Raw genomic sequence first — 22,105 nt, forward strand, 5'->3', positions numbered from 1 at the left:
AATATATTTGTCAAAACGCATTTCCTGAATCTTTTTAGCTGTCTGTATTGTTACAGACATACTTGCTGACATATTTTGAAATAAATTACCAACAATAATTGAAACTGGTATGATTATATTGTGTTATTTTGACAAATAAAATATGCAGAATTTTAAAATATCATGTGCAGAATTTTTAATTTTTTGGCACAGAATTCCCCCAGGAGTATTTTCCCAATGGCTCTGTGAAGTGGGCAGGTAAATTTCTGTGCTCATTTTATGGATAGTCTGAAGCAAATAGTCCTTAAGGCCAGCATTTTCAAATGTGCATTTAGATGCCTAAAGTTATGCAGTCAGGTTTGAAAATTTTGGCATAGTTGACTTGCCAAGGGCCACAGGGATTCATAGTCACAGCAGGGACTTTTAAGCCACTAGACCACTTTTCTCTATGTAGTGCAGTGGTTTGCAATGTGAAACACCATCTCAGTTTGTGGCTGAGGGTAGGATGTTTTTCAAAAAGCAGTCAGCATTGGTGTTGGACTGTGAGTCAGGTGAGCTGGATTCTAGCTTGGATCTACTATTGACCTGCTCTGCGACCTTGAGCAACTCACCTCATTTCTCTGTATTTTGGTTTGCCTTTCTGCAAAATGGGGGTAATGATATTTGTAAAGTGCTCTATAAAAGCTAAGTATTATCACTTATTATTTTGCATAATAAAACCAAGTTGATAACAGGAACCTCCAGACATGGATTTCTAATGATCTGGAGCACAGTTGGTTGTACTTAGTTTGCAGATATAGGAACAAGATTTCTGACCACTGATTTATTGTTTTTTGTTTTGTTTAACTACTGTGTCTATAATTTTGTTGAGGGAGGGATGTTCTTTTATTAATGAATAATTGTTCAGCACGCTGAGCGCTTTTGCAGAGTTGGGATCATTTGTTCCATTCTTATCCTTATGGGGAGGCTGTTCTTTATGAGTCACTTGGCTCTTTATGGCATTTGCAGTTATAAGGTCAGCAACCTAAGAATCAGTGCAGTAACAAATAATTGCTCTTGAGTATCTTCCTGCATGCTGCATCAGCACTTGTAAGGTCAGCCTCGAACCCTGCCAAAGCACCTATGCATCTTGTCGAGGATGCGTTCAGAATCCATAGGCAAAGAAATTGTCCTAAGGACAAGGTTGTAAACCATAATCTTAATGGCCTCTTCTTCTCTAGAGAGTGTTATGCTGGAGATGATATCAGCGTCAATCATGGCAGATTTAAATCCTTCTAAGATCTGCTCACAAGGTCCATTGGATTTCAAATTTTCCACAGTTGAAGAAAAGGCTCATAAGTTTAAGATCTTGAAACTTCATCAACCAGCAGACTGACCCTGCCTTTCAATGCAGTCCTTATGGATCCTAACAAGGGTTTATGGATAACACTGTCCATCCCACTAGTTTAGCAGAAGACAGACTTGTTATAGCAAGTCCTTCTTTGAGGATTGGATTCCCCCTTCTCCCCCTCCCCCCAACACCCAGACTCCTTTTCTTCTGATGTCCCTGGCAAATGAAAAAAACAAGATCAAAACCACCACAGGCTACAGTGGTGTCAGAAAGAAGGATCTTCTACAGTAAAAGCCATATTCAGCTACCATTTATCTGTTGTGTGGCAATCTGTCAAGCTGTATTCTGGAAGAACTACAGGAAGAGGTAAAGGAGATAATATCTGGAAGGTCAGAAAGCAGTGAGGCATTCTTCTAAGAGCAGTTTACATTGCATCAGACACGTAGCTGTTTATTCTGGAGCTATCATCATAAAATGAGCTGACAGACTGGTGCACATCAGTTAGTCACTGGACACACAGGTGGAAGTAGAGGAATCTGGCTTCTTCAGAACTTGTACAGTCAGACTTGGGAGAAAGCAAGGGACCCTGGATCAACTTTGAAATGTGTGCACCTGTGTAAACAATCCTCTAAAAGAAGAGCACCCTTTATTTACCACAGTTCATGTCAGCTTTCTCCAGCACTGGACTGTCAGAAAAGAATTCAGAAGGCAAGAATTGAAATTCAGTAAACAGACCCACAGGTTGTCGTCTTTTGTGACCTTAGAGCCATCTCCAAACAAAACCTTTGAAAATGCACTTGAAAACCCTGAACCAACCATTGCATTTTTCCCTTTATTTTCTCCATCTGCCCCCTTTTTGGGGACCCTTTGTCTTGATTTTGGTATGTCAGAACTCCATTTATCCAATCTAATTGAGACCAGGCCAGAACAGATAATCAAAAATTCAAATAATCCAGAGAATGGGAAAGCACGAAGCTGCAATGCCATCTAGAGGTCACAGGAGAGATCACCCACTTCTGGACCTATGTGTGCTCATTGTTCATTTAATACAGAGCCGGATTATGGAGGGTTGGATAAATGGGGTTCTACTGCATTATGGATTAGCCCAGGGGTAGGTAAACTTTTTGGCCCGAGGGCCACATCGGGGTTGCGAAATGGTATGGAGGGCTGGGTAGGGAAGGCTGTGTCTCTCCAAACAGCCTGGCCCTGCCCCCTCCCGGGCCCCCCTTCCCCAACCATCGCCCCCGGACGCTATCCAACCCCCCGCCGTCCCCTGACTGCCCCGAACCCTATTCACACCTCTGCCCCCTGACAGGCCCCCTGGGACTCCCACGCCTATCCAACGCTCCCTGTCACCTGACTGCCCCCCCCCAGGACCCCACCCCATCCAACCCCTTTGCTCCCTGTCCCCCCTGGGGCCCCACCCCCTATACAAACCACCCCTGTTCCCTGTCTTCTGACCACCCCTCTCCCCCCAGAACCTCTGCCCCATCCAACCGCCCCCTGTCCCCTGACTGCCCCCTGGGGCCTCCTGCCCCTTATCCAAACCCCCCCCCCCTTTTACCCTTACCCTTACCATACTGCTCAGCGGCAGGACAGGCTTATTTGAAAGCCTGGGAGGTGGGTGGGCGCAAGCTGTGCTGCCTGCGTGGCAGTGTTGCTGCGGGGGAGGGGGGACAGTAGGGGCCGGGAGCTCAGGGGCTGGGCAGGACAGTCCCGTGGGTTGGATGTGGCCTGCGGGCCGTAGTTTGCCCATCCCTGGATTAGCCTGATCTCTGATAAGTGCGTAATTGAAATCATTCAGAGAGGCTATTCTATACAGTTCCACTGCATACCACCAGATTAATACATACTCCTTTTTCAAGGATCTCTATTTGATAAAGAATCTGCTAGGGGACAAATTCAAACTTCTTCTACAACAGAAATGGTCCTTCAGAAGCATTGAAGAAGGGAGTTGTTATGCTTTCATTATCTTCTTATAGGTAAGAGAACTGGAGGGCTTTGTCCTATTCTGGAGAGCTCTCAATAATTTATCTGAAAATGCAAATTGGGTATTATGACAGCCTCAGCTATAGGAGCTCTAAATCCATGGGATTGGTTTGTGGTATTGACATCAAAGACACCTTTAGCATTACCTACAGTAGAGAATTTTGCAGGACTAAGTACTGTAATGTTCCAGAAACTCCTTAGTTTTGCAGGGCTTGGAACAGCTGAGCTTCAGTCATTCCAGACTCAGTCACTTGTTTGTGAGTATGGACAGAGATGCTGCACACACTGTTCAGATTGACCTCACAGTACAGGAGCGTGTTAAAAATACTGCTACCAGCTTTGTTCTTGTTGAATCTCCTTTAGTTTGCTGGTTGAGACAGTTTCAACACCCCTGCTCTCTCTGCTCTTCGCAGTATCCCTCAACTATGCCCTCCTCTGGCTCTGGCTCCTTGAGTCATTAGCTGGTGAACCTCAGTGGGTTACTGGCAGGGTAAGGAAAGTTTGTATGTCTTTCTTCCATCTCCCAATATTAATGTTGAATTCCTAGAAGGGTAGAGAAGATGCTTGCCCTTGACCCAGATCTCCTTCTGGCCTCGGGGTGTGTTCTACACTGCAATAAAAAACTCACAGCACCGAGTCTCAGAACCTGGGTCAGCTGACTCAGGGGCTTGGGCTGCTGGGCTGAAAATTGCAGTGTCAACATTTCCCCTCTTGCTGGAGCCTGGGCTCTGAGACCCTCCTTGCTGGATTTCAGAGACCAGACTTCAGCCCAAGCCTGAAGTGTTAAGCTCCGCAGCCCAAACCCCAAAAGCCCAAGTCAGCGGGCCTGGACCAGCCGCGACTCTGCTGTGGGTATTTTATTGCAGTGTAGACATACCCAGGGAGCCCTGGAGCAGATATCCTTCCATCACAGTTGCCCATCCTGGCTGTTTCAAGTTGACTGCATCCTGTTCCTATCCCCAGCTATTTTCACTAGCTTTGGGGGAGATACAGGGAGAATTGTGTTTATGGGGAAAGAGGGCTGTCTTTGTTTGCCATAGTTTTGGTTGGTCCAGTGTTGTGGATGGACGTGAGACTGTTTGTTTTAAGAAATGAATTTTTAATTTGTGGCAGGGCACTTAAACCAGATAACAGATGATGTGACGAAGCGGGACTGTTCTTAATGTTTCCTCTGAATAGTGTGGGGGTGCCTCGGTTTCCCCTATGCAGTTCTTGAGTATCTAGGTGGTGGGATAAGGGTGTATGATCGTTGCAGGGCAGGTGTGTGCAGGGGTCTGGACACAAAGAATGGCCGACACCCTGTTTCCTGGCAACTGATGGCCTGGCCCTTCCCCCCTGCAAGGTTACAGCTAAAGGGGTTGGAGAACAAAGGAATCAGGTGACCTCCTGGCCCGGGAAAGGGACAAAGCCCGGAGGAGGAGGGGCTGGAGAGAGTTTGAGTTTGGGGCTGGCTGGGGACATGGAGTGAAGTGCAGACATGGTTGTCTGGCTCACTGCCCACCAAAATGGACCCAGCTGAGGGGTCCTGTTCTCTGCACCTACAAGCTCTGTGTTAGACCATGTTCCTGTCGTCTAATAAACCTTGGCTGGCTGAGAGTCACATCTGACTGCGAAGTTGGGGTGCAGGACCCTCTGGCTTCCCCAGGAGCCCGCCTGGGCGGACTCGCTGTGGGAAGCACACGGAGCGGCAGAGGATGGTGAATGCTCCGAGGTCAGACCCAGGAAGCTGGAAGTTATGTGAGCTATGTGTCCTGCAGTCTGCTCACAGAAAGGAGACTTCCCCAGAGTCCTGACTGGCTTCGTAGGGAGCAGTTCCAGAGCATCGCCCGGGGACTCCGTGACAGATGCTTTTTAAAGTTTTGTTCAAATCAGTACAAGGCTTTGTTATACTATGCCCAACATCGTGACTTTTTAGCTCCTAGAACAGGGCTCATCTAAGGAGGAGACTTACTTATGTCCCAATTCTTCCCCCATGTGTCTTTAATTATACCCTTGTTATGCACTCTTTTAAAAAAACAATTATTGGGACAGAGTTACTTCAACATTTAAGAGCATCTTAACATTTTATCTGGTAGGGGAAATGTGCAATATTTGTTTTTGCCTTTATGTTTGAAATGCTGCTTGAATGAAACTGTTTCCTTGCTGGGTACCATTTACATCTATGCTGCTACAAACCATGCAGTTTTTTTCTATCTTTAGTTATTTAAGTACTTTTTAATATCTGTCTACAACTATGAAGAGCCACTGGTCTGACTGTAGGTGTTCCAAACAAAGTAAAATCATGGTGTAATATTGGAAGCTGATGAAGAAAAATGTTCAAAATTTGGGATATACAGTAGTTGAGTTAGATTCATTAACATATATTCTAGTGGTACTATGAGGATGGGTAGTCTTTTTATTCTATTATAAATTCTCAGTTTTGAGCTCTAATATTCATAGAATTACCACACCACATCAGACCAATGGTCCATCTAGTCCAGTATCTTGTTTCTAACAGTGGTCAGTACCAGATGATTCAAGATGGAAAAAATGCTGTTGTGGACAATAATGGAATAATTTACCTCCATAGGAAGTGTTTTTCTTCTAGAAATATTTTATTTATACTATCAAATGTAACTATGGATGTTGATTTTTTTTTTTCCAAATCCATTTAAACTCTTGACCTCCGTGGTGTCTTGTGATGATGAGTTCCACAGTTTAATGTCAGGTTTCAGAGTAACAGCCGTGTTAGTCTGTATTCGCAAAAAGAAAAGGAGTACTTGTGGCACCTTAGAGACTGCTCATGCTCAAATAAATTGGTTAGTCTCTAAGGTGCCACAAGTACTCCTTTTCTTTTTACAGTTTAATGTGTTAAACAAATTCTTTTACACATCTCCTTGGCCCTTGTCATGATGCCGTAAGGGAGACAGTTCTCACGAAGGACGTGGAATTAAAAATAATGATAATGCATAATGATGGTTAAGATTAAACTAACCAGTAAATCTTACATACAAGACTTTTACAAGTGTTCTTAACTAAGCAAAATAGTTTATTAACTAATGTTAATAAAAATTGCTAAAAACATTCTAGCTAGGATTAATATTAAAAAAAGGGCGCTTAACCAGGTTCAGGAGCAGCTTCTGGTCCTGTGAAGGGAACTTCAAGCAAATGGGAGGGAAATTCTGCTGAAGTGTGAGCTCATCTTTCTTTTTTCCCCTCCTCTCTTCCTTGACTGCTGGTGGGAGAAGGGAGGGAGGTGGGGCATTCCAGTCTGTCTTGGATGAACCATTGTGCCCACACTAAGGTAGAGAATCTCCTGACTTTCCAAACCAGTAAATTATTGGGAAGACTTTCTGACAATCAGAATTAAAACTTAATGAATTTCTTAGAAAGGAAGTTATCTGAAAATATTCCTAGATGCCACAGTATAGAATAATTTCAGTGTCAATTTCAAGAGACTTTTTTCATGGCAGGACAGTAGAACTAATTCCATAGTAACTTTTCAGCAAACTAGGAGCAATACAATCTTTTGCTGCTTTTACAGTCAGTGTTGAAGTGTTACTGTTTTATACCACTAGAGGGTACTCTTTAATAGGTTATCACAAAGATCTGTATAACATTTGACAATGATTTAGTTTTTGTGGTTTTTATTTCACAAGCTATAATAAAGTCTATCAAGTGAATTTTGTTTCGCAAATTGTGCGTTTCACTATACTGTTCATAAACAATGTTTGCAGATCTTTGGTTTACAGAATGCAGTTTCAGGTAGCTTGGAATATACAAAATGAAATATGAAAACTTCTTTTAAAAAAACTTTTTGTGCCTTCGAACATATTAATATGTGCCTAGATAAAGTAATGATATAAGGCACCATAAGTTACCACTTATTCTGAGCCCTAATTCTAAGAATGCGTGTGACTGGCCTGTGCCTGAATAGGGGGATGGACTAGATCAGTGTTTCTCAGCCTTTTTGTTACCAGAGACCAGCTTGCTGCCTTCCTAAACTGTGTCAGGGAAATCTCAGGGACCGGCAAGGAGGCTTCCACGGACCGTTGCTGCTCCACAGACTGGTTGTTGAGAAACACTGAACTAGATGACATCTTAAGGTCTCTTCAAGTCCTATTCTGTTTCCATGATTCTTCCATTATTGTTAATGGAAGTTGTGCAGCTCTCTTTGCAAAAAGAGAAAAGCTGTCTCAAAGCAGCTAGTTAGGTGTTGCACTCAGCTTTTTGGGCCAGAGATTGTGATTTACATCTGTACAGTAGTTCATGCAGTGGGGCCCTGATCTAGTTGAGGCCTCTGGGTGATAACGAAATATAAATAACCTTTACAGCTTCAAATTTATCTATCCTTGTACAAAGTGTGCTACCTTAAAAAATATTCCCACAGCCCCTGTGATACTGAAAATATTTATCTAAGGCATAAAGCAATTTAGGTGCCTTGTTTCAAAACCGTTGTTATAAACAAGATAAAATATTTTTGTAGATATAATTTGACCTTTATTTCTTAATTTCAAGCCAATATTAAGTGATTAGGATTTTTCATAAATTACATATGGTGAAGTTATTTAATTTTTAATTTCAGGTAAATTTTTCCAGTCACTGTTCTCTTTCCAGCCACTTATTTTAATACCACATTTTCAGAACTTGCTCAGTTCTCAGTCTGCTTGTTAAAATACATTTTCAGTGAAATGGTAAATAAAAATCATGCTTACTTGTTTATTATGACAAAAAATTGGCAAACTGAAAACTTTGTAACACCATATACTTTTATTTTCTTCCAGTTGGTCGAATTATGTTTCAGCTGTTCTCAGATGTATGTCCAAAAACTTGCAAAAACTTTCTTTGCTTATGTTCAGGTAAGTAATTTTCCCCATTATTATCAATCATTTATTGTTAATTATCATTACAGTTGTTTCTTAGTATTAACTACAGCACCATAATTGGTTTGGTAGTATGTAATGTGCAGAATACCGTGAACAAAGAGCACAATTCCAGCCCCCAAAATTTAAGAATCTAAATGCATAAATGCATACCACACAGAGAACAGACAGTGGTGGATATTATTGCTGGTAGGTTTTGTGGAACAGGTGTGTTTTTAGAAGTTTTCAAGGACATTCAGAATACTAGATTGGTAAGGGGGGTTTGCGGATGGGTTATTGCCTGGTGCTTGTTAGGGGAATAAAAGATTGTGAGGGTTTGGTACCAGAGAATGGATTGGGGACTATAGGAAGGTTATGCATGGGTTTGACAGCTGAAAATGGAGATCAGAGCACTAGCAATGTAGCATTACTCACATTTATTTTATGGTGGGAATGGCAGCATAGATGAATTACTCATTTTCAGTAACTCATTGCTGTTTAGTTGAGACTGCATATACTCCTGATCCAGCTTTTGAGGGTTGAAAAGCTAACTTGAGTGGAGCAATTGACAAAAGGTGTATTCTGAAATCTCATCCCACTGTGTGAAATACATAGATATTTTTCACATATTTGAATATATAAACCTCCTAAGAAGATTTTAAGACAGTGTTTTAACATTAACTATCAGCTTTTTTCTCGCTAACAGTATGTTTATCTGTATGGCCTATTGGCTAAGTAAAGTGAGACCCTGTACTCAGCTCAGGGGCATGTCCTTCTGTGTATATAATGTGATGACTTTTGAACACCACATCCAATCAATTTTAAAATTTCAGGGAATGTTGTAGGCATCAATGGGCAGAACTCTGAGTTTGGTGAAAATTGGAAAAGCCGGATTTCCACTAGTCAGTACCACAGAATGCCCATGTGGTGCTGCAGACATAAATCTCTGTCACTCCCTGCTTCTTGTGTACACACATCACCGGCAGCAGCTTAATAGGCTGCTCTTTCTTGTTGGGTATACAGCTTGGCCTATATAAGCAGAACTGTCAGGATTTGTTGGGATTGCGTTTGTGATGGAGAATAAAGATGATTCAGTGGCAGCCAGGATGTTTGGGGTGAGAATGTGTGTGAGAGTAAAAGGCAACATTGAGGTTACAAGTCTGGGTTACAAGTCTGGGGGAACAGAAGGGGGTCAAAGTGTCAGGAACTGACAAGAAATTAAGTGTTATTACATTCTCTCCTCTTGGCCCAAGGAGGCAGGAAGGTGAATTTCCTCAGCCCTATAAAGTGCTTTTAGGTTCTCATGTGGGTGGAGATCTACAAGGTTAAGGGTAGGGCATTCGGGTTCAGGGATAGACTCTGTTTCTGCCCCTCCCACCACCTGCCTGTAACATACAATTCTGCTGACTCCTTAGCAGTAACATGGCCTGAAGGGTTGTGGTGCTGAACATCAGATCAATTTTGAAATGTTAGGGGATGTTCTAGGCATCAGTAGGCATAACCCTGTTGATTTTGACCAAAGTCAATGAAAGCCCAATTTCCACTGCTGTGAAAAGAAAATCAGGCCCCAGTGTATCCATTTGGTGCTGCAGACAGAGGAATCTCTCTGGTGCCCCCTCCCAATGCATGTACATATCACAGGAAGCAGTGTAAATGCTGCTGTCTCATTGGGTGTGCAGCTCGTCCTACGTAAGCAGTAAAGTGTGCAATCCTCTAGTATTTTATCATCTCTTTTTCTGCTTTTCTGATTACTGTGCATTTAACTGCTTTTTTTTTCTTTTAACCAAGAAGAGTATTCATTTGGCCGGCAGTGTAGAATTTTTCATTCACACGATTGGATTCAGTTGCCTTTTTTTGTTTTGGAATTAAATAGACAGCGGATTAGTTAACCTGAGACACAGTGTCTTGTTGAAGACTTACTTGCTTCCATTAGACAAATTCATTTCAGAGCATAGAGTTGAGCCCTAGCCATGCACACCTACTCTGTTGACCAGGTTTTTCCCCTCAGTGGGACATCTTTGCATGCCCTCTCAATAGGGAAACTCCAGCATTATTATTAATATTAGAGGTTAGCACATTCTCCAGAAACGCCAGTTGTTATCTAGAATTGTTAAATGCTTTAGGGGAGGTCCATAATCACCTATCCAAAGGTGGTGGGGAAACTGGAACATGGTCTTTAATTTTCATATTTGTGCATTACTTTTCACACTTTTTTTCTCTCTTTGGTAGGGCATGATTATACTCTAATCTTTTACAGTAAACCCTGGATTAGAATAGTTTTCTGCTGAGAAAATTGTTTTCTTCAAAAATACCCATCTCTGTTCCTCTTGGGTTCATTCTTCCAACATATGGCCCGGTGGGGAACTGATAGCTTTAAAACTTTAATTTTTTGAGCCATCCATAGTGATGCCCCATGTATTTCTCCCTCCAGTTCCTATTATTTATTTATTTATTTATTTCATCATCATCGTTATGGTAGTGCATTGGGACCAACTGAGAATAGGAACTCATTATGCTAGACACTGTACAAACAGAATAAGGGGCAGTCCCTGCCTCGAATATCTTATAGTGAGACCAAACAAGACAGACAAAGGGTAAGTGAAAAGGGATAAAATATACAAGCAGAGTGAGCAATACTATGGCTACTACTATCATATTTGTTCTGCAGTTTTTTTTTTTTGTTTTGTGTTTAAATTCTTTGGGATTATGTTAGGAGGAGATTAATGGGTTGGAGACCAGGAGGAAGGCAGTTGGGAGGGAACTGGAGCAAACAGGGAATCGGCACAGGAAGATAATGTTCAGAAAGAACCGCAGAAAGCAGTTTGACATCAGTGTCCATTGGTCCCTGCATTCTGCAGCTGCTGTGCAGGCTTCAGACTCTGACTGGATTCATCCTGCAATTTCTTTCCCATGGGTCCTTGGACCCCAAGAGGAGAGTTTCCCCTGCCCTGTTGTGGTTTTGCAGGGTGCTGGGAGGAGGCCCCATTTTACAGTAGGGGCCCAATGCACCGGTACTTGCTTGAACTGCCTTCTGTAAAGCTGCTTTGCCTATAAACTGCCTTTCTTTGTTACAAAGGCCGTTCTGAACTCTCTGGAGATGATCACCTTTTTGCAGATAGTTCCTGTCTGCAGCAGTGCTCACTGCTGCTGTCCTCCTCGGTCTGCCTCCTTAAAATACTCTTTGGTGCACTGTCTGTGCTGTGACCAGATGCTGTGGGCATTGTCGTAGTATCTGGGGCTTCATCCCTTTTTCCTTATCTGTATGAGGCTGTCTTACGTTCCCCATTTTGATGGCTTCTCTTAAGCTCTGAGTTTCCCAGAAAAAAAATATCCCTGCTTAAGGGCTTGGCAGTAATTTGACTTTTTTAGCAAATAAATTGGTGGTGGTTATTTTTTACATTTCCTTTTACCAGGTGAAAAAGGAATTGGAAAAACAACTGGAAAAAAGCTGTGTTACAAAGGCTCTACTTTCCATCGTGTGGTTAAAAACTTCATGATTCAGGGTGGAGACTTCAGTGAAGGTAAAACAGAAAATTCTTTCTCTGTGCTAAGAGATTTAATTGCAGTTCTAATTTACAAAGTTAAAATTACTGCCAGAAAATTCCTTAAATGTTTTTATACTTTGTAGATATTAAAACCAAATATTACATTATTTTTCATTCTTATATATTATTATTAAGATTACATTTAGAATTGCACATATTGTGGAGTCTTTGGAATACCATAAGAATCCCTTTAGGTATTTTTTGATACTGAGGTTCTAAATTGTTCTTGTTAGATGTTAAAAATATATAGTATTAAAACACAGATTTCCTTGCCTGAGTTGCTAACGCTATCTTTTGTTGTTTAAAGAAAACACCTTAAATCTAATTTACTTTAAATCTTTTCCTTATTGCATTTTACGTAGTGTGGACAATGCTGGTAATGTTAACTCTGATTCTTTTGTGCTGGTACAATACTGCATTAAAGGGATGTAACTGTGTGAATAAGTACAATGGTGATAGGTGCATTGAAAATACGTATTGGATGAGCCTCCAAATGTAAATTCAAAGCAACAAGGACTTGTTCTGCTTCTTTTCCCCCAATATACACACAACTTAGGGTCCCTCCCTCAGCCCTTCCTTAAAATGTTTGCCCTCCCCAAAGTGGATTTTTCTTTACCGCTGCACTCTTACTTACTGGCCTTGCAGATTGAACTCTCTCAACTGGTAAAAGGCTGCCTCTGCAGGTACGTTGTACCAACGAAGAAGCTAGGGGACAGATATAGAGCAGGGTTGCTCTGAAAGAACTGGTAGCTACTTTTTCACTTTTGTGGCATCTGAGCCACAGCTGGGTTTCTGTGAGCGTGGAAAGCTGTCAACCTTGTTTGTTTCTCTTCTCTGATACCTGCTGCTACATTTTTCCTATTTCCTCCTGTTTGGAGATCCTTAAGTACTAAGGGAGAGGAGTAGCCTTTTGAGCAGTGGTGCGCAACCTGCAGCCCGTCATGGTAATCCAGTGGCAGGCCAGCCGCGAGACAGTTTTACATTGACTGTCCGCAAGCATGGCCCCCAGCGGCCGCGCCTCACTGTTCCCAGTCAATGGGAGCTGTGGGAAACAGCGGCCAGCACGTCTCTGCAGCCTGCATCACTTCCTGCAGCTCTCATTGTCCGGGAACGGCAAACCGTGGCCACTGGGAGCTGCCGGCGTCCGTGCCCGTGGGTGGTCAATGTAAACAAATTGTCTCGCGGCCCGCCAGCGGATTACCCTGACAGGCCGCAGGTTACCCACCACTGCTTTGGAGCCTCACTTGAGTTTTTTCCAGTCCTCTCCATCCCCAGGGCAAGCTTTATTGGACTGTGAACTACATCACTGGTGCAAATGTCTGGGTTGCAGACTCCATAGTGGAATATTTAAAGCCAAACAAAAATATTTCATGAAATTAAAAGAAACTCTTCATGTAAGACTTCATAAAACTTTTGTACAAAATCTAAATGTTGGGTATTTGATATACTTGAGTGTATCCCTTTAATTCATATTACACCTCTACCCCGATATAACACGAATTCGGATATAACGCGATAAAGCAAAAGTGATTTTCTGTCTTGTCTACAACATTGGTTCTCAAACTGGGGTTCGTGACCCCTTTGGGGGTCGCGACCCCTTTGGGGGTCGCAAGCCCTGACCCCTGCGCTGGCCTGTGAGCCCCAACTGTGACGCATGGCTGCGAGCCCCGACCCCGTGTGGAGCTGCGGGGCTGCGAGCCCCAACCCTGGGCTTGATGTGAAGGATGACATCAGATGCGCCCGTTCTAAAAACAATGCTAAGAATAAAACTTCTTGTGTCAAATACTGTATTAATAACAGAAATGCTCCAGGCCAAAGCAAGTTCAATATAATGCAACGCGGTAAGATTTTTTTGGCTCCCGTGGACCACGTTATATCGGGGTAGAGGTGTATTTGCAAATAGTACCTTTTAAAAATAATTTGTTACTTACTATTCTAAAACTGTTTGTTTATAAAGCAAACTTAAAATCTTCTGATAAGATTTAATGCATGCTTTTACTACATAGGTAATGGAAAAGGAGGTGAATCTATTTATGGTGGATATTTTAAAGGTAAGGGCTAATATGTCTTTATGGTCTGTTGCTTCATTTCGGAGATAAAAGAAGTTTTGATTCCCAAGATATTTAATGTGGAAAGGTCTACTTATAGGTCACCTTTTGCATGAAACTAATATTGCATGACAGTTATTTTTATATGCATGGATTTCAGATACATTTATTGAGATATTTAATGTTAACTGACAAAATTAATTAAGGCTAACTTTACTGGTTAAACATGACTTTCAGCATGGAGGTTAGGCAACTTGATTCATGAAAACTCCTATCTTCCTGCCTAAAACTGTCAACATATTCTTTTGTTTATAGAGAATGTGGTCTTTTGCAAAATGAAAAGGTAAGAGACACAAGCTCAGTAACACAAATTCAAACTCTGTTCCCTTGCACCCTCCCTAGTAAATATATGGACAACTGATAATGTATCAGTTTGTGGATGGATATCTGTATTGCTTGGAGACGTGGAGAATTCTGTATCTAACTTTTTTGAGGGAAAATTAATTATTTGGAGAATAAATACTTGGAATTATTCCCAGTTCAAAACCGTTCTTATTTCTTTAAAAACACTGTCCATTTTTTCCCTCCGAGGTTTGTATATTTAGTGTTGGTTTCTAAAAATATGTGGCTGTATTTATACTCTGTGCAAGTAATTTATTTGCACAGAATGGATAAATGTACACCATTCACCTTCTTTCTAAAGCTTTTTTGGAAAGAAAGAGGTGTGAGAGTTTGTAATGGTAATCAGTGCTTTTAGGAGACAAGGTACAGTATAATTTTTAAGTGTAAAAAATGGGAAGTTACTGTGCTATTCCAGTCTTGACACAAGCCTGTACATAAGCTGTTGGGTGTTTCATGTATTGTGTGCTGTGAACAATTCTTTGTAGTTAGGTGCATGCTGTGAAGTTTCTTTAATATGTAATAAGGAAGCATAGTTAGATGTCAGAATATTACAGCTGTTAATCAGAAGCAGCTATATGAACAGATCCCTACTCTAAAAAGTTGAGCTCTTGTTTCTAAAGAATACACTTGGATTGGTAAGTGCTAAAAATCTGGTACTGTATATTTGTCTGCATTTTTAAACATTAATGGTACAATCTTAAGTCTAATACGATTTTGTCTGTGGTAAATTAGTTGTGTAGTTATTTCATTTTGCTGATTGAAAATATTTTGACTGCACAACTATGGGTCCTCTTTACTTAGTTTATTGGATTAAATAATACATTCTTATTTTTCAACCTCTAATCTGTCTTTTACAGTTGGGTTGAAGAGGAGGACGTGTTTTACTCCTCTCATGCAAGTGTCGCTATTAAATTAATTTCCTTTCGGATTTTGAAACTTCAAGTTTGAGTTCCGCAGATTGATGTAGTGCACAAGTTAACACTCTGGCAGGGAAAAAGTTGTTTAACTGTGTCTTCCTACCTAAGTAATACTCAACATTATGTGTAAATGATAGCATTGAATATGTTCAGCCATGTTTTAGGATGGGAGAGGGAGAGTCTGTTATCAAAGTGGCTTTCTTTCAGGAGACACTGTTGGGTTTAAGTTTTTGGAAGCGTATGATGAGTTCAAGTTGTTTGGAAGACAATAACAAAACATTTTAAATACATTTATTCTTAGCAATATGGTTCAGACTGTTTCTAAAGCAGTTGTGACTTAGAAAAAAAAAAAAAAGCAAACTCCTGTGTTCTTTTCTCGGTATTTCTGACTTAACAAATATAAATCTGTCTCCGCTCTTAATTTTTGAGAGATTTTGCATAGAATTCTTTTTTTTTTAAGTGTTCAAGTTTCCTTAGTGAGCAGAAGAAGAATTTCTCGTTGTACTGTCCATGTGCTGCTAAGAAAATTATACTTGTATTCATTTATGGGGGAAACTGACTAACATGGTTTTTTTTCTTCAAACAGATGAAAACTTTGTTCTCAAACATGACAGAGCATTCCTTTTGTCAATGGCAAACCGAGGGAAACATACCAATGGTTCCCAATTTTTCATGTAAGTAGATGTAGTTTGAGAGTTGAACTTTTCTTAAACAGAGAAGCGCTGTTCATGAGAAAGATGGTATTGCTAAATTAAATATATATATGGATGTTTGACTAGAATCCAATGAGTACCTGCTGTTTGTGAGCTGTTGTAATTAGGAAACATTAAATATGATAGTCTCAATTTATTTGTGTTTTCCTGGAGCACGAGAATTGATCATATATGAATGTTACTTGTTTATTGCTTGTTTTTCTAAAGTAACATTGGCCTAGACTTTTGTGTTCATTAGTGTCCCTGGGGTAGATTGTTTTTGCTTTGTGTTCTTCTTCAATATCATGCACATGAAATAAATTATAATTGAGCAACTGTAAACTCCAAACTTCAAAATTTTCTGTGAAAAAGGACAAGATGTCTAATATATAGATAGTTTAATGTCAACAGTTGCATGTGTTTTCAAAATGTGGTCTGTTTTTATGGGGTATTCGTACTTACTATTCTAGTCTATCCCTGAAGTACCTTCCTTCTGTGTTGCTGCATAGTACTGTACATATCTGTGTACAAATGGCTTTTCTGCCAACACTGGTTAAACTGGATTTAAATTAAGGGTGTTTGTTGAAGGAACTGTAGAAGATCCCTTCTCGTACAGTTATTTCTATTATAAAACACCCCAGTTTATAAGCATGCTTCTGTTACAATATACAAGATATTTGACTAAAGTACAGCTCTAACAGGAATAACTGTTCTATACTGAAAGAAATAACTAACGTTTTGGCTGATATCAAATTTTAGGCTCACTAATATCTCTTTTAAAATTTGCTAATGTTTGACTATGCATCTACTTCACTATCTTTTAAAAATTGTCCCCCTTTTTAACATTTCATAGAATATCAGGGTGGGAAGGGACCTCAGGAGATCCTCTAGTCCAACCCCCTGCTCAAAGCAGGACCAATCGCCAATTTTTGCCCCAGATCCCTAAATGGCCCCCTCAAGGATTGAACTCTCAACCTTGGGTTTAGCAGGCCAGTGATCAAACCACTGAGCTATGCATATCTGAAAAAAATGTGGTTTCTAACTTTGGGTTTATGTTGGGGAGGAGGTTTTCATTGTGAAGTATCTTTACATTGTTATTCTTCAGAAATTAAATAGTCATATAGTTTGCTACATTAAAACTTTGTTTACTTTGCCATCTTTCTTGATGGATAAGAATGAATGGCGCTTCACTGTCTTCAATAAAAACGTAAATTGTCCAAAAGGATGCCCATTTTCTTTGCCTGAAAAGAGTTCTTCAATGTAATCTGATAAGGTTCAGATAAGAGACATTTTTAGGTCACTTCCTAAAGAATGTCCTAAAAATGGAAAACAGAAGCACAAGAGGCAATCTTTGGAAATTGATTTACTTCTGATTTTGCACTCAAACCCTCTGCTTCTCAAAGAGCTGCAGCTTTGTGGTGCCGCCTGCTGTTATCTCTGTCAGTTTGGCTGGAAGATGGCTGTGTATTACTGAGTACAGTACGTTTTATACATTTAGCTGTGTGTATATATAACATATGTTACATATATATAAAATTACATAACTTACAAATAAGTATTTAAAACAGATTAGTTCACTGTTCCTTTTAAGTGTAATATATAGTGACTTGCTTTTTGATTCTCAAGTCATAATTTTCCATTTTTGAGTTTATCTGAACTGTAAACTTGGAAATTTAATAAGCTACATCAATCAAGAAGCTACCATCTGAGGGCTCTAAAGTTTCTTTTATCTTTCCTATATTATATTTAGATATGTGTATCAAATTTTCTTAAATAAACAAGCTGAGTGTTTGGTGTGTTTAGGTTAACTTTTTTTAAATAAAAAAGAACATTAAGGTAACATTGAATACAAAATTTAAATTATTTGATTTAATCACTGAAAGATAAATATTTAAAGAAATGTTTCTATTATATTTTTCAAACATATGAAATGTTTTTAAGAGCACGTGTATTTTAAAAACTGCATTAATTGATATCACTTTTGTTTCTCTCTCAGAGAAAAAGTTTTACAGTTAAGCGTGAATCCTGCAACTGATAGCTCACAGGGCGGGATGGCTGCAACCATACAAGTTGCATTGAAACACTACACAGGTGCAGCAGTATGGCTATGCATGATCAGTTGCAGAGGCGGGGTCGTCTTTCGTAATTTGATTTGTGGTTGGGCAAGAATGGGTCATGAAAGACCACAGACTACAACCATGGCTTTCTTTTCATGCAAACTCTCCTTTATGGGTATAAACTCACAAATCATAGCAACTGCTCATAAGATAGCTTCTAACATGCACAGTTTCAGATTTAGATAGCTCGTAAAAGTAATTGTTTCCAGATTTCACTCCCAATGATTTCATCGTTTAAAAGTTAAAAATGTAATATATGAAAGTAGTTGCTCTTGCTCAGCAAAGTTACCTCAACTTACAGTATTCCTCCAGGCTTAATGCCATTAAGTTTGTACAGCCTGATTTACCCTTATTAAAGTATACAATTCTTGAAACCCAAAATAGTCCTTTCCTGGCCTCATCCTTTAAGCTGTTTGAGTGGCAAAATTAATATAATATAATAAAATCTTAATATTAAATATTAAATAGAATGTTTGTTTTAAAATCTATAATTCCATTTATATAGCTAAAAGGTTTTAAATTCTTCAAAGATGACAAATCAAAGATTATTGGGTAGGTTTTAAAGGACATTTTCAGACTTTAAATAAAACACAGTCATACCTTTTTGAAATTATACATCCAACTTGTTGGATTTATAGAAGGAGATATATGTCAACTCTTCCTTAATTTTTGTTTTCAGTCCTGCACATACAGGGTTTGGTGCATGATTGGATAGCATATTCTGATATTGCACATATTTGTATTGATGTCAAGAGCTTTATATTTCTCCATAGGGTGGATTTGATTTAAATCAAATTGATTTTCAATCATGATTTAAATCACTGGTCAGGAAGACTTGATTTAATCATGGTTTTCTACGTAAAAGTGCACTCTTGTTGGTTGTTACAACCTAAATATATATTCTTCACAGCTCAGAGATTAGAAGCAGGTTTCATTTTTTGAAGGTACACACATTTTTAAACAGTGATTTATTTTGAAAACTTTTCAGATTAATTTTATAGCTATATCAGAAAATGAATGATTGGTTATTTCATTTACCAAAAGTAATTGAAGCAGATATTTATGAAGTCATTGGGAGGTGAACTATCTCCAGTTCAACAGGTTAATCATTAATATTTGCAGGATTTTCTTGCCATGTTGTATTAGGAGGAGACCATCACCAGACAGACATTTCAATTGTTTTATTTAACTATTCTCACCTCTATATATTATTTAAAACCATTTTTGCTGTTAACAAGCATGTTACCTCTGGAGACACAAATCCACAGTCTGAGAACTGCAAAACTAAGCATCTCTGATGGTATCTTCTAGACTCAGCACCGAGTAAATAGAAAGATTAACCTAAATAATCTATACAGAAGCCTGTGGAACCCCATAAGATTGGGTCCCTAATCCAGGAACTCATTTACAAAGTTTTTCTTAAACATTACATGAATATATTGTCTCATACTATAGAATTAGAATTAATAATCCCTATTCCATGATGAGATATCTTTGAGCTATAATGTATCTAAATTAAAATTATCTTTAGATAGGTTTTTTCCTCAAAAAGCATTTTATAAAAAAAAAATCCAATTTATATTAAAAAAAAAATCTGATTTTTTTTTTTTTTTTTTTAAACTTTTATCCACCCTGTTTCTCCAGACAAACTGAGGCCCCAGTCTGTCAAGTGTTTATGCACGTGCTGAACTCTAAAACCATGGATTAGTGCTTGGAGTTAAGCAGAAGTGTTTGCAGGACTGAAGCCTAAGTAGAAATAAAGGATTGCACAACTTTAAAGACATGGTTGTTCAAAATGACTTATTTGTTGGCCTCATTTTAAGAGGGCCTTTCCTCTTATCAGGCATTAGTGCTGTTTGGTATAACTGTGGACTTTTCAATAACCTATTAGGCTGTGAATATTCTCTTGGCAGGTAGACTGGATTAACGCACAGTTGCTACTGTCCAGTATGATGCTCCATCAAATGCCCAATGAAAAACAAATTTAAGTTGAATTATTATATTGTGAGTTACTTGAAATTGATTATACTGGACACCAATGCTCTGATCTTTTAAGCACAGAATTTTACTAATTTCAGACCACTTCAGTTGTAGTTTATTGATCTGGAATGTCATGGGTGTGAATGAGTAGGGCAGAGAAACTGGTCTCTTATCAAGTACTGCTAGAGAAGTTTAAATGGAAAAGACTGAAGAAATAGGTTAGGGGGGAAAATTAAGGATCAATTTGAGAGAAGAACAAACAGGGCAAAAAAACCCTTTAGTAGAGAATAAGACATGGTCACAGAAGCGTAATGAAGTGTGCTCTGTGTCACAAGTGGTAATAAAAGGTTTTTATTGTTAGACAATTTTCTGCCATTTAACTTTGTATTATGATTATTAAATGCAGGGAATGATTTGGGATGAATTGAAAATACTTAGCTGAAGACAAGATCACATTTATTGGAATAACCAATCTTTAAATGTACTAAAAGGAGTTATTCTGTTCACCAGTGTTACTGAAGCACGTTGTTGCTTAATTAAGAAAATGTTCAAGAAGTCTTTCTATACCATTTGATTTTAAATATTCAAGGTGTTACTCCTAATATTTCATGAGACTATGGTGCAGGTTCTTAGATTTGGCTGTTACAAGTTGAAAACAAATTATAAAGCAATAGTGTAAAGCTAAAAATTACCCATTGATATTTTTCTCATAAAGGACCACTGCCAACTTCATTTTTTTATATTAACCACTTTCAGATAATTCAGGGTTCTGGGAGAACACCCTTTAAATATAGTATGTCCTGACTTTTTTTTAAACCTTGAAAAAAACAAATAAAGATTTTCCTGATCCCATGCTGATATTCAGAAGTGTTTTTTGGATGGGACAGAAATCAATAGTGGATATACTAGGCTTACCCGTCTTTCTCCTCATGGCCCAGTGCCTGCTCAGTTTTAGCTGTGCTGCTGCTGTTACTGGTAAATATCTTCTTGCAACGCCTGGGGAAGAACATGTGTGAGCCCTCCTAGAGTGGTGCATGGGCATAATGTGGTAATAATTATATTAATAATACTTGAGACTACAAGTGTAACTGACCATCAACAAAACAGTGAAACTGAGTACATACAAAATGTTATAAAATTCACAAAGGCTCTGATCCTTCAAACACTTGTTGGCAACATTACCTTTCTCATACACAGTTGGGGGAGGGGGGAAGGGAGAGTTCAAGAATCCAAAGACAGACCTTATTGATTAATTTTGGTGGGACTACTTGAAATAGTATGATAAGCACATGTTTGATTGCAGGATCAGGCCCAAAGTAAAAAAAAAAAAAAAATCCCAAACTGAAAAGCTAGAAAACACATTTTCTCTTCGTTATCGTAGTCTAGATACTATTTGTAACAATAATAGGTACACATTTTTCATATTGTGATCTGGTCAGTATTTCTTTAAACTAACCAGTTAGCCTACTGAGAATTCAGGTGACTTTTTTTTCCAAAGCTTCTTGAAGATGTGTGAAAAGTCCTAAATATTATTCCCCATTATTTTGAGTGTTTGGAATTTTTGCATTTATATCTTAGAGCTAGTTTATGAAGTTTTGAAGCCATTCATTTCTGCACTAAACATCATTTGAGGAAAAACTCTTACTTAGTATCAGTTTAATGCTGTGAGCCACGGAATTACATGTCTACTTTTTCATGCTGACAAATTAATTCCTGGTAGAATTTTAACATTTCAGAAGCACAATGCCATGTTTTGTGACAAAAATAGAATAAATAGACATCTTTGAACTCCTGAGTGAAGAAGAAAACTCATTTTGAGGGTTGTGCTATATGACCACTGTTACAGCCACTTCTGTATATTACTAATGACTAATTGGAAACAGTTAATTACTAAGCTTTTCAGTTAAGGTCTTATAATGTGAGTGTCCCAAATAACATTCAGAATTTTTCCATTATTACTACTTTGAAGTAAAATTTTCTATTTAATTTTATTTGTACTATTTTACAGTAATATATTAAATTACTAAATAGATCAAAGGGGATTCAGTATTTCAGTGTTTTTGACCACAGTCCTTCAAAATGCTTATACGTGCTTAATTTTAACACATGAATAATCCCATTGACTTGCACGACTCACATGAGTAAAGTTAAGCACATACCTAAGCACTGCAGGATCGTAGCCTATGTGCGTAAAGGCAGAGTAAAAAAAACCTGCTCTTTGTTTAGTTGTTAATTTGTAGATTAATTTAATGAAGCAATATTTAG

At 38.9% G+C, this 22,105-nt stretch overlaps 1 protein-coding gene across 10 annotated transcripts in view; it reads left to right on the top strand.

Moving 5' to 3' along the window:
- Positions 1-22,105, top strand: part of NKTR (natural killer cell triggering receptor) — an 80,182-nt gene that overhangs the window by 21,207 nt on the left and 36,870 nt on the right. For 9 of the 10 annotated variants that reach the window (XM_073334786.1, XM_073334787.1, XM_073334788.1 and 6 more), the window contains 4 exons: positions 8,062-8,136; positions 11,553-11,660; positions 13,691-13,735; positions 15,638-15,725. In XM_073334786.1, the coding sequence (XP_073190887.1) occupies positions 8,062-8,136; positions 11,553-11,660; positions 13,691-13,735; positions 15,638-15,725 (316 nt within the window). Of the gene's footprint in view, positions 1-8,061; positions 8,137-11,552; positions 11,661-13,690; positions 13,736-14,047; positions 14,076-15,637; positions 15,726-22,105 lie in introns of those variants that run through there. The other variant, XM_073334790.1, reaches the window with a different exon arrangement.

Source organism: Lepidochelys kempii, chromosome 2, assembly GCF_965140265.1.
Source record: "Lepidochelys kempii isolate rLepKem1 chromosome 2, rLepKem1.hap2, whole genome shotgun sequence".
NCBI lineage: Eukaryota > Metazoa > Chordata > Testudines > Cheloniidae > Lepidochelys > Lepidochelys kempii.